Source organism: Thamnophis sirtalis, unplaced genomic scaffold (assembly GCF_051295495.1).
Source record: "Thamnophis sirtalis isolate CommonGarterSnake01/CBP01778 unplaced genomic scaffold, rThaSir2_p1.2 scaffold_5, whole genome shotgun sequence".
Classification (NCBI taxonomy): Eukaryota; Metazoa; Chordata; class Lepidosauria; order Squamata; family Natricidae; genus Thamnophis; species Thamnophis sirtalis.
The window spans coordinates 73,356,654-73,374,309 of record NW_028261385.1 but is presented as its reverse complement, the minus strand read 5'-3'; the positions used below and the strand labels follow the sequence as shown (position 1 = coordinate 73,374,309).

Sequence of the window (17,656 nt, the reverse complement as noted above, 5' to 3'; positions counted from 1 at the left end):
AGACCCCTTAAACAGGGTGTAAGTAAGATCATAGTAAAAAAAAATGAGGTAGTCTGTCTTGTACTCTATACATGTTGCTGGGAAGGAGGCTTTTATAAACTAATAGTAATCTTGAATAATCAGTTTACTATTTTGGATACTTCCCTGAAACATCTGTATTAAGAATTCAAACTGAAAACTGTTTAGAGCATTTTGCTTCAAACTTCAAGACTACTTTAATCAATATTTACCACAATGTTCCAATGCTTTGAGCTACTACAACTGACAGATCTTACAGCTAGCACTCCTGAAAGTAAACTTTGTACCATCATGGTGTTTATATCAGGGGTGGACACATTTTTTTCCTGCCTGGGCATTTAGAATTTAACATTGTTAGGTTTTTTTTCCAAATTTCCCAACAGCTGTAGAGGGTTTTTTCTTTATGCTGATAGCAGTAGTGTTGGAAGATGCCTCTTTTTCTAGCGTTTCTGGATGGAATTACTAATTTAAGATTAAAGCAGATATTTTGCTTCTTCAAATGTACCATAATCTCTGTCATATCACAAATCCTTCACTTCCTATCCCACCATCTTAGAAAAAAAGGAAGACAACATATTCTATTCAACCAACAGTTAAAACAGCATAATGCAGAGATATAAAAAACTACAGCACAAACATAATCAGCAGCTGAGATGCAAGAAACTAACAAAAGGACATTCCACCGGTTCTCCTATACATCGAAATTCTCAGTGGCAAAACCTTATGTGTAGAAACGTCCGGGTGGGCAGAACCTCCTGCCGCCGCTGCTACCGGTTCGACCGATCTGGGCTGAACTGGCAGCAACCCACCTCTGTTCTACACCATACATTCCTGAACAGAAATGTGCTTCCTTTATTAAAATCATGATTCTGGATAAAGTCTCAAGTCATGATTAAATCAAACACATTACAGCAAAAGTAGTTATTTTATTAATAGCAACTTATATTTTAATTCCAAACTTCATATGGGACAATCTTAAATTTACAATATATTTCAGACCATGAAGCAAAATTTGCCACGTTGCCCTCTTCTTAAGGCTTTGGAAAAGTGCTCTGCAGCAGTAGGGAGGGCCAGATGTATGGACTTCAACTCCCAGAATTCTCAGCAAGGACCAGGCTGGCTGGGTAATCACAAGAGTTGGTCTGCACACCTGGTAGTTTCCAAGATTTGGAGTCACTGCTTTAGAACAATCTAATAAAGTCACAAGGCAAATTGGCTAGAACCTGATCAGGTAAATCAGCAGTTCTCACTTTTCCCCTCTACCAAGTGCTTGAAATATATGGGGTCTATGGATCACTGAAAACGGTTTTCTACAAATCAAAAGGACAAACATAACTCATATTTTAACAAATATAATCTTGCCTTTAATGAATACACCTTTTTAATAAGCAAAGGATTATGATGCCAGAATATTTTTTGTCAGTTTTAGCTTTGATCAGTGTCACTCTTGATACTCCTTCTGTATTTGACTTTGAAAACAGCAAAAAATCAAAATCCCATCCTGCACAGGTAAAAATCTTTGCTTAAAACAGCCTCTGCTACCATAAATGCCAGTCAAATGGAGGGAAAAATTCAAAATACAGGCCTGACATCATCTGTCTCAGATCAGAACCAAGTTGCTCATAGGTAACTTTAGTTTCAGAATCTTTGGATTATACAACAGTTGTAAAAAAACATATTAATGAAACGGTCAACAAAACAAACATGATTGTGGAAAAACATGTTATGATGTGAAGGTGAATACAGAAACAGAATGGGAAAAAAACCACAGGCAAAACAATGTTGTCAGATAAAATACAATTCTTAACTTGTATCAGTTTAATTCCAAAGATGAGTATTATTTCCCAACCTATTGCAAGTCAGCAATTTTTAGTGCCCAGATTTTGTACGTTATTTTTTTGCCTTCAAAAATTGAAATGTCTACACTCGTGTTAATCAGATTGGTAGCAAAATAGGTACAAACCCACACTAGACATCCATGGCTATATTATAACACCCAGCGGATGATCAAATGTTTACATAAAACGGAGCCAACCTCTCTTCTGCCAGATTACTCTCTTGCTTTAAGAATTTATTTCCAGCTCAGTTACCATCTTAGAAATAAGCTTAGTTCAGAACATTCTTTCTGATAACAGAGTATTAGCTAGATGAAATTGGATGCTGCTTTCTCATATACACTTCATGCAAAAAAAAAGTTCTTCTGACTTTAATATTCTTGTTCTTATCAAATTTGGTCTCATATTTTCCACTTATTTTACAATGTTAAGTTAAAATCACAGTAGTAATACAGATAGTTAAAGCCATTTCACAAATTTGTTGCTGATTTACTGTGTTGGGAATGGTATGAAATTCTAAGCAATGCAACTCAACCTATCCACAAGGATCCAGATGGCAAATTCTTTTCTATTGCTTTCATTAAAACTGTAAAAAAATAAAAATGTAACTATCTCAGTCACGCATCTAAATTAGAATTCCATTTGAAAATTTCAGGAGACTGCTTTTGCCAATCTTGCAACACACAATATTTGCTATATTAGATTATTTATGGAGGAATTCAAATAGAACCCCACCACTCCCATGTTCCAAAGAAGTAAGATTTATTTTTGGAAAGAAATACTGATTAGTTTTGCTTCATCCTCCCTAATTTTGTTCTACTTAAATTTGAAAAATGCTAAAAAAAATTGTTTTACTGCTTAAATCACTAGGGGCTTTTTCCCTGCTTGCTCCAAATTACTTTGCTACATATTCATTTTTCCAGGAAAATTAACAGAAAAGAAATCCAGTTTTTACTCCCAATCATTTTTTCTATTCTCTCAGAGCTGAAAACATGACCATGCAAAAGTACCTAAAAATACAGAAAGAGAGGCCACAAATTTGAAAAGTATAAAAGGTGATATCTAAGAAAGTATATTACAATGTTAGCAACCATTTATAAATAGTAGTGGCTGAACTTAAAAGAAGCGATGCTTCAATACAATTCTCCATTTCTCAAGACTTATTTCCTCCATTCTGTTATTCTGTGAGCATAATTAAACATCATTTCTCACTCAGTTACAAAACAGAATCACACATTATATCTCAACCCAAGAAGATTAAATTGCAATATATAATGTCTGCATAAATTATGGAAATTGGATTTTCAGAATTAGTTTTTTGCAAATAAGATTCTTGATGTTACAGTTAGTATCATCAAGGCCTTTCTGATCTTTTGTTATCTGAACTGATTTGTTAAAACCAGAGTTCATCGTAATTAAAATAACCAAGACCCAAGTCACACATCACCAGTTGCTCGTTAGCCAATTCTAGCATGGGTATTCCCTTGCTACACTTTAAAAAATTATCCATTGTTCCAGGGAGTTGCTAATGCATAAAACTATCTTTTCAATCAATCCCTGAATCTTAATTTTAAAACCAGTGTCTCATTTTGACCTTTCTGTCTGGATTAGATTTTCAGAAATGTGAAATAACTAATCATGATTTACTCTTATGAACACTTCACTATTTGAAGCTATTCTGGGGAACATCCAGAATGATAGATTAGCCTCTACACTTATGACATTTAAAGAGGAAGCACCCCCAATTCATAGTACTAAGTGAGACCTAGGGAGATTATGGCTTGCTTTAATCAGAAAATTTACATTAAATTGCATTCAATTCAAAAAACATGACCCAAAAGGAACTTTGTCATTTCTGGGAAGATTGTGTGAATGAGTTGAGACTTGGTTATTTTTATTCAGTAGTTCCCACTGTGAATATTCTGTTTAAAGGAGAGAAATTTAGGAGCCTAAAGAAAGCAACAAAGCCCTGGTCAATAACATGTCACTCTTATCTTGCATGTCAATATTGCTTCTTAGGAACTTTCTCATAAGCAAGTATATTTTTGGACAGAATCTACAAATCCTTCCGTTCTCTAGAGCTGCAGTGGTTCAAGACTACTCATTGAATGCAATTATGTACTGACAGCATTTACAAAGTTGTATTTTAACATACTGCTACATCAAGGGTGATTAATTCAGAAACAGATGGATAGGATAATATAAAAAAAAGTTTTACAGTATTTTGGGCTTTGTAAACAATTTATAAGAAAAGATTTACATAGTCTGACCTAAATGACAACATTTCAGAATCAAGCCTGTATCAAAGTAATTTCATGGCTATTTGGGTTGTTTGGTTTAAAATAGTCACTGATTATATCTTTTGAGGCATTCAACAGTTTACCAAATAAAAGATTGTAAGCTCAGATCTGAAGGGGGGGGGGGGAGGAACCAGAATTTGGCACCTGATGAAATACTCAGCAGTGGCTGATGTTTGTCATATTGTTTTCATTTCCAAGATTAAGAAAAGTTAAACTTTGTGACATATGCAGATCTTCAGAAATACTGGTTATAATTCCACTATGGCCATTTACACATCAAGATATGTGAGAATCAAAATAAAATACAGAAGGCTTTTGTTCAGAAACAGTAAAAAAATCCCTGTAGTATAAATGGCTAGTGCTTTTGTTTGAGCCATCCAGAGATGCAACACTGATAGCAATCATAGATTTATTGCTTTTTGTGAGAAAATCAAATTTGAATGCCTAGGATGCAAGCAACAGAACACATTACAATGATCTTTAGTATCCACAGCAACTCTTGGGTAGTATCTAATAAGATTAAAGCAGATTCCTGAAGGAATCATTTGTAAACATTGCAACTGTGCAGATTTCTCATACTTTGATTTCTAAAATTAAAAGGCAAGATTTTAGCAGTAGCAGAAAACGTAGTTTCACATTCAGCAAATTACAAGAACATCCCTTTCTTAAAAGTAAGAAACATAAGAAGAAAGATAGCAGCACATTTGTTTTTCAAAGAAAATGATGTGTGTTTCTGCCTTACTCTCTCTCCAAAAGCTCAAAACAAAACAACCCCCCCATTCAAAATAAAGTGCAGCACCCATAAAAAGAAGTCTTAATAAAATTGCCGTCTTCTTCTCTTGGAAAGAAGTGTACTTGGCGTCAGTCTTAAGAGTACTATACTGTATCCATCATTTTAGCTTCTTCTTCCTCTCTGTGTACCACTAAACCCTGCAAACTGCAGCCTTGAAGCGATTCTGCATTCTGCAACGAAGAGCACACAACAGGTCAGAAATCAATTTCTGAAAAACATTTAATTAAAATCTTTGCTTTGTGTTGCTGCAGCATTACATTTTTTACATCATGGTGGGACACATGGACATTTCACTCAAGATTCAATGCCATCACATTTCAAACTAGACTGGATTAAAGGTAGATAAGATAATTTCCACAGGAATGGAATCCTCCTGAGATTATGCTACCCAAATTCCTGCCTGTGATTTCCCACCAAAAGCCAGCAGGCAATGAATGAAAATAACAGTTAAAGCTTCTGAATGGTTCTACCCATGTCTATTATAGTCCTTCACAAAAACAAACTGGAAAAGGAGGAATAAGTAAAAATCTCAAAAAGAGAGGGCTATCACAGCATCATTCTCTTGCTCCCTTTAGTTCTTCATAAGGGAAAATATATTCAAAAGTTGGGCCGTGTCTCACAAAGTGCTTCCTTGACTTCGTGAATCAAGTATGAATTTCCTTCATGTATTACTGCTAAGCAAGTAACTGCTGTTTTAAAAAATAATAGTTATTTTAGCACAGGAATTGGTTACTATAGGAACTGACACGACACCCCAAGAAACAATGTCAGGGAATGCAGAGTCTGAGCAGAGATTACAATGGCATGCACTAGACATATGTTGTGTGAGGAATTCCTCTGCCAGCTATTCTGGAAATAGTCCTGCTCAATATTTTAATTAGGCACATTAGCTTATGAAACACACACATATTAGTGAAGATGGCAGCTGGAGAGCTATAGCTTAAATGAATCATCCAATGAACTAAATTAACTGGGAAAAAATGTCCAATTCACCGTAACCATTAGAATGATTGGCTTCTTGCTATAATAGGCAACTTTGTAGTAGTCAGAAGCCACACTTAAAAAATAGTGGGAAATATTGCAAAGGAAGGCCAGAGATAGAGATAGTGGATGCCAAGATGGGATGTTTTTGTAATAAATAAATGTAAACATTAACTTTTCTTCTTTTCATTCAATCAATTGGTGAAATGATATATATTAATTACTTAACAGTAATTAAGCTAAGGCTTTCTACCATGAGCTATGGGAAGGAATGTAAGGAAGTAATATCAAGAAGAAGATGGGAAGTAAAGATTTTTTTTTCTTGATACTCCAATAGTAAACACAATTAAACAAAAGCTACCTGAGGTGCAAGTCCACCTATACAATTCAGATCATTGTGGAATAAAGGATTCTGAACAGGCATTGCTTGACAATTCTGGGATTGTGAACAAATCCTCACTCTTGATTTGAATGCTTCCAGTTCATTTTTAAAAGCTTCCAAATAGCCTTCATCCCCTGTCTGTCAAACAAACACAAAAGCAATTAAATAACCCTACAATCTAATTTTCAATATTTTGTGCTAAAAAATATTTGCAGCTAAGCAGACTAGAGTTAATCATGGAAAAAGAGACTAAACTAAAAGTGTATACTTAGAATGCCAGAATATACCTTAGAGCTATCAAAAGTCTTCTGTCATTTTGCTCATATGCACTGAACTAAAATAGAGCTAATCTACAATTATAAAATTACTAATTTAAATAAGTGCTAGTAATTACATTTTAAACTTCCTGAAATCTCAGAAGACATGTCACAGAGATTTATTCAGCCATTTTAGAGTTATGTCTCCCACGAATATTCTTAGTGGGAAATACATTCAATCTGACCATCTATAAATAGTAAAAGTGCTGCTCACAAAGCAAATTTCAACCCCCTCCTTATAATCTTTTCAATAGGATGAATGGACACTCATATTTTTGCCACTGTATGATTCATACTATGTGAATAGCATTCATAGTTTCTTATATAATTTAGGAAATAATCTTACATTCACTTAATCTGTTAAACACAAAACAGTATAAGAATAAGTCCCTATAAAGATGAAGAATCTTTAGAATAGTTTTGGATTGTTCTTGAGGAAGTGAGAAAAGATAAGGAAATAAGGTCCATTTACGTATATAAATTTACTTGTGTGTCATTATGTAGAATCCATTCATTCTCATTAATAAATTTGCATTACAATGCCCTTTAAAACAGCTTACTCTCAAAAGTTATTTGTTGAAAATTGTTACCACACACACTGATCAAGCAATACAACAAAACCCTATGACATAACAATGTCCATGATTTGGTGAGACCGGTTTTGGATAAAAATATAAGATCCAACAGAAGAGGCATGATTTGGATTTCATTTATAAAGAAATGATAACTAGGAAGTGCTGTTCTGTGGCTGCCACTATGCTTAGTTATATGATTGTGTTTTTAATTGATTGTTATTTTATCTTATTAGCCACCCAGTTACTGTTTTTAAGATGAAAACAGTAATAGCAATAATCCCACCAAACTATTCTCTTGACAAACCACTTTAGCATCTAACAACCAAGGAAAAAAGTCTAGCTAGTCTTCAAAGTGGATTCCTAAAAACTTTTTAAAATGGCCTCCCTCCACCTCCCTCCATGTTGAACAGAAAGCATCCATCATCACCTTAGCTCTTTGGAAAAATAGACGAAAACATCCTCGGGGATCCACATTGCAGCTCTTGGCCATTTCTATAATGAACTGCATCACTACAGCTTGATGAGCTACTTGTTCCATTAGAGCTCCTTTCTATAAAAAAAACAATTCAAACAATCTGTAAGAAAAAATCAACGTACAAGCAGTCCTCAAACTTATGTCTACATTGGTACTGGAACATCTGTGATTCAGTAGTCATTCTGTGGGCCATGCCTGATTTTATGACCTTTTTACCACTGTTGTTAAACAAATCAGTGTGGTCATTAAATGAAGCCTTTAAGTTTCCCCTACTGACTTTGCTTGACAGAAGATCACAAATGGTGATCATGTGAATTTGGCACAATGCAACCATTGTAAACACAGGCTGGTCATTAAGCATCTAAATTCTGATCATGTGACTGCTGGGATGCTGAAATGGTTTTGTAAGGACCAATCATCATATTTTTCAGCAGCTTTACAATTTCAGTCACTAAGTAAATGTGTAAGTTGAGGACTACCTGTTCTACATTTGCAAGCTAATAAAGCAACAATTCAAGAAGCCCATATTAAGTGGACCAAACTAAGTTATGAACTAGAAAGCTCCCTTTGATAACCAAAATATATTAGTTAATTGCCAAGAAAGTGTGATGTGAAATACAGGATTCCTATAATTCTTAGAATTGTAAGAATTCAATAATTCTTAAGTTTTACAAATAGTACTTGAAGATGTCCATATAGTATTAGCTCACAGTATGTTTATAGAAAGGCATGCTATAACTACACAGACCCATATGCAAATTTAATACTATAGATAAACCAGTATTTCCAAATGAGCTGCTGCACAGAAGTAGCTCAATCAATCTGATTCTGAAAACACATCAGACAATAGAATTATTATGACTGCAATCATTAGTTTGCAGTTCAGAATAAAAAATGTTCAAGGCTGATGCTTAATAAAAAGGGCCATTCAAAGCATTTGGGTGATTATTGTAACAATGGCCAATTATTAATGTAAACCAAACACTACATTTCAAAATGTACAACTCTGTGGTTAAATATCAATCTAGCAATGTTACCTAGAGTAAATGATTTTGAGATTTCGATTTAAAAACCAATTGCATTATCCATCCACAAATTAATTCTTTATATAGAGATTATGAACAGTTATGATGCATTATATCTATTACTAAATAAATGACTTCAGAATTTGACTTTTATATAATTATTGATTTCATGAAGATTCAGTCAGCAAATAAAAAATCATCTTAAACATTGCTTAAGCCTTGGCAGAATACCTAATTCTCAGTGCTAATATGAAATACAACTTTGCACTACCATTGGGAAGTTAAAATATTTAAGTCCAGAAGAAAATATGATACTGAAATTAGTATATTTCCCAACATGGACAACCTCAGTGCAATTTAGGGTAGATAGAAAAACAGCTTTGTTCCAATTACAACATCGAAATACTGAAATTATACCTGTTCTGCTTCTAGATGAAAACACCATAAAAGAAGATATTTTGCTGTTTCTTCACAGACAAGGTATGGGTGATCAGAGAGAAATCTCTGACTATCAAACCATCTGCTCAACATTCCTAAAGAACAATGAGATGTAACAAATAGTTTTCCTAAAGCTGAAAAAATGCTTGGTTATAACTGAGTCCCATTTATGCTAGGCAGGAATAAATTGGGCGTTTTGCTACTGCCACCCATCCCATAGTAATGAGAGATGAATACTTTGTTTAGTTCAGTTACTCAGAAACAGTGCATCTCAAGGATTTTAGGCAAAATATTTCACTTGTTAAACTAGAAATACATTATTACTGTACATGTAGGTCATGAAGTGAATCATAAGGAAAAAAACTTACCAAAATGTCTAATTTTCTCCTCATGTTTTTGCATGAATGATTTAGATGCATCTTCCTCAGTTTCTTTCCGTTTCTTTTGATTAATAAAACTCTGCAAACAAAATATACGATATACTAAAATGTCACATCTAATAGTTAATTAATAATTGCTTAATAATCATTGTGAATAGTCCTCAAGGTATTTTGGACTACTTACATCCATTTCATTAACACTAATTAAAATACACTTGGTCTCTCTATAGTCAGTAAGAGTTACTTATTTAGATTAGAGAAGCTACTCTGATTATACATCAGTCTGAATCGGAACTGAATCTTTCATTCACCCAGGTTTTACATTTTTTTCTACTAACTTCTTTGATTCCACTTCATAATTTCCAATGTCTTAAACTAGGCTATGTATTTACATGTTTAATGTAAATGCAACACTAACTTATTTAGTATGTACTGAAAATTAATAATTTCTTTTAAAACCATTTTTAATCTCTAAGACTATGGCATTTTTTAATTGTTCTTAATACCCCATTTTCTTTTTCCAGTTGGACCAGGGGTGTCAAACTCAAGACCTGCAGGCTGGATCCAGCCCATTGGGTGCTTAGATTTGGCCTGTGGGGCCACTCTGGAAACAACAAGGGACTGGCCCGCAGTGCCTCTGCCAGTGAAAACGGAGCTTGGGGGGGGGGGGGGCTGCATGAGGCCTTCCTGAGCTCCATTTTCACTGGCAGATTGTTGCAAGAGGCCATCACAACCAAAAACTGAGCTCTGGACCCCGTTTTCGCTGGCAGATTCATATATCTAGCTGATTTGGAATCAAGCTTTTTTCATAATGCCTCTAGAATATATTCTTCCCACTCTTTTTTTTTTTTTTTTTTTTGCAGAGTTGTAAAGAAGATCCAGTAAATCTTCTGGCTACTAGGAAGACATTCTGGTTGTTTGCAATAAAGCAATATTAAAGAATCCTACTGTGGAAGCAAGCCTAAATTTAAATACTTTCTATTGCTAATGCCAACAGAAATAAGTCATGTTAATCACTGTAATTTATACATTCCTTTCATGTATCTTGATATTTTGCTTCAGACCTCAATTAGCATAGTAGTACAAAATTACTTATAGGATTCAGAAGAAACAAACTTTAGAGACCCAATTTTATGAAGAGTTTAGGTATACCTGAAGTCGTTACTTCAGAAACTCAGACATAAAGAAAACTTGAATGCATAATTTTTTATACAATCTGGATCATTCTATATACCTTGTTAAATACCTCTTTGCTAACAAAATCCATATTCCATAAATTCTGTCTTTCTTTCTGTCTTAATACTTCTTCCTTCCGCCGCCATTCTTCTTCTCTCCATCTCAATTCATCAATTTCTGTCTGTGCTTTGGCATGTTCTTGGTCCAGAGATTCTGAATTGTGTAATGCTAAACTTCCAAGTTTTTGCTGGGCTTCTGCTAAATTCCATTTGCATTCTACAGAACTCTTTACAAATTCTTTTTGCTGTTGGCAAGCCAGTTCGATTCCATCATTATAAGTCTGTAAATTAATGTCTCCATTATTATTTGGAAATAAGACAGGCAAAATTACATGAAACTTGGGGATAAACGAACCAATTTTTAAGATTTCTTAAGAAATTGCATATGAAAGTTACATGATATGAATGGGTAAGATTCAGTTAAATGTACGGGGTGTGTGCTTCAGTTGATCCTACCTCTGGCCATTCTGTGTGTGAGAGAGAGAGGGGAGAGAGGGAGGGAGAGGGGGGAGAGGGAGAGGGAGAGAATATACACACTGATACACTGTGATCAGATTTTATTACTATTTCAGTAGTTAATCTGAATGTCTCACTAAATGTACTTATTTACCATGCACATATGCTAATAATGGTACCATATTACATTTTCTTTATCACATAATTAAGAATCACTCAAAAGCCTTGTACTAATCAACATAATAAATATTTTTGAACTTGTAGAATGATAGTCAGCAAAGAGTAAAAATTGCTTGGTTTCCTTAAATCATTTTGACAAACTGAACTTATTACATACAAGGTTATCTTTTTTCACAGGAAGGAATTATAACAATGTTTATTAAAAATATATAATCAAGGACTTTATACTTCCTCTCATTTTAATATACACATACTTGAACTATTTCTAAGTACAAGACAGATAAAGACATAAAAATTAGTTCTTAGCCATGAGTGAAAAAAGCTTAAATTGTCCTTAGCCTGTGTTAATAATAGTATTTTTCCCACTTAGTCCAAAGATATCTGCACAATCTATAGAATTTGTTGGGCGTTATCATTACCTTGAATGGAAATCAGATTACTTCAATGACTTGAAACATAGACAATAGAGGCAGGACAGAGATTGCCAATGGAGACAGCATCTTTCACATCAGTATAACTTTCCGCCAATTCAAGAGAGGCAGAATAACACTTAAAAGCAGCAGTGGGAAAGACCCCTAAATCACAACTGTGGACTTCTGTACTTACAGCAAAGGTCAATAGGACTACCTTCTAATTATGAAAATCAGATTACAGCCCTTAGAAGCAAATTTTCAGTTATTTGAGCACAGATCCAGAACAAATACATATAGGTGGTCCCAGTGGTGAAATTCAGTATTTTTAACTACCAGTTCTGTGGACGTGGCTTGGTAGGCGTGGCAGGGGAAAGATACTGCAAAATCTCCATTCCCACCCCACTCTGGGGCCAGCCATAGGTGGCGTTTGCCAGCTCTCCGAACTACTCAAAATTTCCTCTATGGGTTCTCTAGAACCTGTAAGAACCTGCTGTATTTCATCCCTGGGTAGTCCTCAACTTTCAACAGTTCATTTAGTGACTGTTCAAAGTTACAATGGCACTGAAAAAAGTGACTTACGACCATTTTTCATACTTATAACCGCTGCAGCATCCCTATGATCACATGATCAAAATTCAGGTGCTTGGCAATTAGTTCATACTTATGACAGTTGCAATGTCCTGGGATCATGTGATCTGCTTTTGTGACCTTCTGATAAGCAAAGTCACTGCGGAAGCCAGATTCACTTAACAAACGTGTTACAGCGATACACTTAACAACTGTGGCAAGAAAGGTTGTAAAATGGGGCAAAATTCAGTTAACAAATGTCTCACTTAGCAACAATTGTTGGGCTCAATTGTAGTCATAAGATGAGGACTACTCAAATAGGGATAGTTTGCATGATACTTACTAAATGTAGCCCTTACTAAATACGCCTACACGAGTAGAGAAGGCAAACAGGAACAGAATTGGATTACATGGTGCTTTTCAGGGGCATTTATTTCAATAGATTATAGGAAAATTAATACAGATCTTTATATAATAGCCACGCAGAACGTATAGGGAGTTTTCTGTGAGCAATGGATGCCACACAAGATTGAGTTAGTCAATCCCTCAAAAAAGGTTTTTTTTTCATTAAGCCAAGTCCATTAAGGACAACAGGTCAATACTGAAATGCCTGAGATTATGAGGGTGGGAGGAAAGGAAGGATGGGAAGGAGGGAGGAGGAAGATAGGGAGGAAGAAGAAAGGAGGAAGGAAGTAGAAAAGGAAGGAAGGAGAGAGAGGAAGGAGGAGAGAAGGAGGGAGGAGAGGAGGTGTGGGAGGAGAGGAGGAAGGAGAGGAGGGAGGGAGGAGAGAAGGCGTGAGGGAGGAGAGAAGGAAGGAGGGAGGGAGATGGGAGGAAGGAGAAAAAGGAAGAAAATGTGAAAAAAGAGAGGGGAGGGAGGAAAGAAGAGAAGGCGTGAGGGAGGAGGAAGGAGAGGAGGGAGGAAGGAAGGAGAGAAAGGAGGAAAAGGTGAAAGGAGAGGAGGGAGGGAGGAGAGGAGGGAGGGAGGGAGGAGAGAAAGGAGAGGAGGGAGGAAGGAGAGAAAGGAGGAAAAGGTGAAAGGAGAGGAGGGGAAGGCGTGAGGGAGGAGAGGAGGGAGTTAGAGAGGAAGGAGAGAAAGGAGAGGAAGGAGGGGGGAGAGGAGGGAGGGAGAGAAAGGAGGAAAATGTGAAAGAAGAGGGAGGGAGAAGGCATGAGGGAGGAGAGGAGGGAGGGTGGGAGGAAGGAAGGAAGGAGAGAAAGGAGAGGAGGGAGAGAGGAGAGAAGGCATGAGGGAGGAGAGGAGGGAGGAGAGAATGGAGGAAAAGGTGAAAGGAGAGGAGGAAGGAGAGGAGGGAGAGAAGAGAAGGCATGAGGAAGGAGAGGAGGGAGGGAGGAAGGAAGGAGGGAGGGAGGAGAGGAGGAAGGAAGGAGAGAAAGGAGGAGGGAGAGAGAAGAGAAGGCATGAGGGAGGAGAGGAGGGAGGAAGAAAGGAGAGAAAGGAGGAAAAGGTGAAAGGAGAGGAGGAAGGAGAGGAGGGAGAGAAGAGAAGGCATGAGGAAGGAGAAGAGGGAGGGAGGAAGGAAGGAGGGAAAGGTGAAAGGAGAGGAGGGAGGAGAGAAGCGAAGGTGTGAGGGAGGAGAGGAGGAAGGGAGAGAAAGGAGGAAAAGGTGAAAGGAGAAGAGTGAGAAGGCGTGAGGGAGGAGAGGAAGGAAGGAAGGAAAGGAGGAAAAGGTGAAAGGAGAGGAGGGAGGGCGGAGAGAAGAGAAGGCATGAGGGAGGAGGAGGGAGGGAGGGTGGAAGGAAGGAGAGAAAGGAGAGGAGGGAGAGAGGAGAGAAGGCATGAGGGAGGAGAGGAGGGAGGGAGAGAAAGGAGGAAAAGATGAAAGGAGAGGAGGAAGGAGGGGAGGGAGAGAAGAGAAGACGTGAGGAAGGAGAGGAAGGAGAGGAGGGAGGGAGGAAGGAAGGAGGGAGGGGGAAAGGTGAAAGGAGAGGAGGGAGGAGAGAAGCGAAGGTGTGAGGGAGAGGAGGCAGAAAGGAGAGAAAGGAGGAAAAGGTGAAAGGAGAGGAGGGGGAAGGCGTGAGGAGGAGAGGAGGGAGGAGAGGAAGGAAGGAAGGAGAGAAAGGAGGAAAAGGTGAAAGGAGAGGAGGGAGGGCGGAGAGAAGGCATGAGGGAAGAGAGGAGAGAGGGAGGGTGGGAGGACGGAAGGAGAGAAAGGAGAGGAGGAGAGAAGAGAAGACGCGAGGGAGGAAGGAGAGAAAGGAGAAAAGGTGAAAGGAGAGGAGGGAGAAGGCGTGAGGGAGGAGGGAGTTAGGGAGGAAGGAGAGAAAGAAGGAAAAGGTAAAAGGAGAGGAGGAGGGAGGAGAGAAAGGAGGGAGGAGAGAAAGGAGGGAGGGTGAGAAAGAAGGAGTGAGGGAGAAGAGAAGGGGAGAGGAGAGAAGGAAGGAAGGAGGGAGAGGGTTGAAGGAAATAAGGTTAGGGCTGTAGCAAGAGCAGAATCGCGCAGGCGGAGGGAGGTTCATGTTCCACCTGCGGACGAGTCTTTTAAAGGGCCGCGAAAGAAGCGGCGTCGCTACGCAGAAAGTGAGCCTACCTGTACATTTGGGTTGGAAAGGTCTTCTACCCGACCCGAAGGTGCCTCCCGAGAACGCGGAGGCCAAAGCGCCATTCTCTCGCCGAAGCCCACCCAAAGGCGAGGACCTCCCCCTCCTCCTGGCTTGCGCCGCTACCCGAAACCGTTGCAGACCCCACCGGAAGCGAGAGTGCAAGTCATTTCCGGCAACAACGAAGCGTCCCCTATTTATGATTTCACCGCGCTGCCTCCCTCCTCTCTCTGATTCTATCGCGTGACGGCCTCGGCATTGACGGGCGTGGAGGACGTTGCTAGGAGACCCGGGAAGCGCGCTACACCACGGCGCGCGCTTGAGTAATTTGTGAATGGTGCCTCGGCTACTCCGTGCGCGGCTCCGGCGGATCCGCTGGCAGTCATTTGTCGGCGCAAAATAAGAAGTTTTATCTCGCTTAAAAATATAAGAGCTGTACAAGCGATCCCGCACGCCTGTGTTTATACGTAAGATCCACGGAGGGTTTTTTTTTTCCTTTTAAAGTCACTACACGGGATTGCTGGTTTTTTTAAATTGTTGTTGCAAAAAAAGTACACAAACATGTATGGCGCATCGACCATCGGTCTTTCAGGTATTTGCTTTGCTGTTCTCCAGATAGACTGAGCTCCCACCGACCCCAATTAGTAACTGAGCCGACGAATTCAAAGGCTCCCAGTGGGGGAGCCTTGATGATGCTCCATTTTCCCTTTTGTTTTGGGAAGAAATATATCCACACCCAAGAGAGAGGAAGAAGAGAGAGGGAGAGAGAGGCAAGCAAGGAGGAAAAAGAAAAGGGAGGTTCTCGGTTCATTTTAAGACCCCTGGAGTCTGGATTGCATCAAATTCTCAAGCCACGGGCCATTTAATTCAACTTTCACAACTTGGTCAATACATCCACTCGAGAGAGAGAGAGAGAGAGAGGGAGAAGAGAGGGAGAAAGGCAAGTAAGGAGGAAAAAGAAAAGAAAAGAGAAGTTCTTAGTTCATTTTAAAACACCCGGAGTCTGGATTGCATCAATTTGGGAAGCGACGGGCCATTTAATTCAAGCAACTTTCACAACTTGGTCAATACATCCACTACCGAGAGAGAGGGAGAAAGGAGGAAAAAGAGGAAAGGAGGAAAAAGAAAAGAAAAAAAGGGAAGTTCTCGGTTCATTTTAAGACCCCTGGAGTCTGGATTGCAGCCAATTCGCAACCTACGGGCCATTTGATTCAAGCAACTTTCACAACTTGGTCAATATATATCCACTCCCAGAGAGAGGAAGAAGAGAAAGAGCAGAGAGAGGAAGAAGAGAAAGAGAGAAAGGCAAGCGAGGAAAAAAGAAAAGAGAAGTTCTCGGTTCATTTTAAAACACCCGGAGTCTGGATTGCATCAAATTGGAAAGCGACGGGCCGTTTAATTCAAACTACTTTCACAACTTGGTCCGCATGTAACAGGCGGCACTGAAATCCCTGAACTGTCAATATTGGAAGCCTGCTCCACAAAGACAAAAGTTCTCGGTCGATCGGGGCCGGGCGATCCCCTTTCCCGAAGGCTGGGCGAGGAGGAGAAACCGAGGGAGCAATAAGATCAGCCGCGAAGATCAGTCTCGCCCAACCGAAATCCTATCCCCCAAGCGACCCGGGATCGTTCCCACCCACCCACGCCTGAAGTTGCGAGGCGACCCGGCCGCTCCCACCTGAAGTCTCCCCGAGGCCCCTCCCTTCTCCTCCCCACCGCCTAGCCGGGGCTGCTGGAACGTTGGCGTCTCCAGGGTGACACGCGACGCTTTTTTCCTTCCACGGGACAGGTGTCGTGGCCGGGCCCCCCTTTTCGCGCCGAGACCTCGGGTGGAGAGCGAGAGCGAGCTGGTGGCGATGCCGCTGAAAGTAGTGGTGGAGCTGCAGATCCATGCGGTGAGAGGGGCACGGAGCCAGCAAGGGGGAATCTTGCAAAGGTAGCTGGAGCGGGAAATGTTTGCAGCCCCCCTCCCCCCCAAAAATCCCGGATTAGGAAATGTGCCTTTTCTACTTTCAGTGGTTCATGGAAGGTGGGGAGATAGTTGATAGAAGGTTCGAGTCGTTAGATGCCATGCTATTCTGCAAAAAGCGGTAGTGAAGTTGCAAAAGAGAATAATTTGATAAATTTGGCGATTCCTGATCTCTGTGATCTAGGTCTGCTGTCCCTTTACACCCCACCCCCAAGACATTTTTGCAATCATGATTCATTCATTATTGATTCAAATATTTTTGTTCTAATCTAAAAATGCATTGAAGAAAAGCAAAAATCACTCTTTGCTTTCTGTGCACTGCTAAAGTGAGTTGCTCCCAACCTAGGTTAATAGTGTTAAAATTTTTATTCTAACCCTAACTAACTCAATCTATTAAAGAACAATATGCTGTCAAACATTGCCCCACTTGTAAATCTTACTTGATAAATTAACCAAAGATAATTACTATTTATAAAATTGCAATAAAATTGATGCTAACCAACTTGCTAACAGATTTCTAACTTCAACCTTTGGCGATCAAAGGATTGAGGCAGCACTCAATTTAATATACGTTTAAAGGAATTCTATGCATTAAAACTCTCTATAACACTAACCCTGGTGCTTACTATTAGCATATACTTTCTGCAATCCTTAACCCTAACTTCATCTAGACTCTAATCTTAATCTATAGATAAATATATATATTAACTCCAAAGTGAAGGGAAAAAATAATTCTTAAGGGGAAAATACATAAA

General features: G+C 38.9%; 2 protein-coding genes across 6 annotated transcripts in view; one reads left to right on the top strand and one right to left on the bottom strand.

Annotated features, from left to right (window-relative positions):
• Positions 1 to 924: 924 nt before the first annotated feature.
• Positions 925 to 15,121, bottom strand: CDC37L1 (cell division cycle 37 like 1, HSP90 cochaperone). The gene is made up of 7 exons (XM_014062333.2): positions 14,923 to 15,121; positions 10,754 to 11,035; positions 9,508 to 9,598; positions 9,119 to 9,234; positions 7,629 to 7,751; positions 6,289 to 6,447; positions 925 to 5,116 (listed from the first exon to the last, which is right to left on the bottom strand). The coding sequence occupies exons 1-7, from the start codon at positions 14,995 to 14,997 to the stop codon at positions 5,030 to 5,032; spliced, it is 933 nt and encodes a 310-aa protein (XP_013917808.1). The 5' UTR covers positions 14,998 to 15,121; the 3' UTR covers positions 925 to 5,029.
• A 1,519-nt stretch (positions 15,122 to 16,640) lies between these two features.
• The window catches only part of SPATA6L (spermatogenesis associated 6 like), a 33,488-nt gene continuing 32,472 nt past the window's right edge, over positions 16,641 to 17,656 (top strand). For 2 of the 5 annotated variants that reach the window (XM_087716036.1, XM_014062325.2), the window contains exon 1: positions 16,660 to 16,827. In XM_087716036.1, the coding sequence (XP_087572162.1) occupies positions 16,789 to 16,827 (39 nt within the window). In that variant the 5' untranslated portion in view covers positions 16,660 to 16,788. Of the gene's footprint in view, positions 16,828 to 17,656 lie in introns of all 5 variants that reach the window. The other 3 variants (XM_087716034.1, XM_087716035.1, XM_087716037.1) reach the window with 3 other exon arrangements.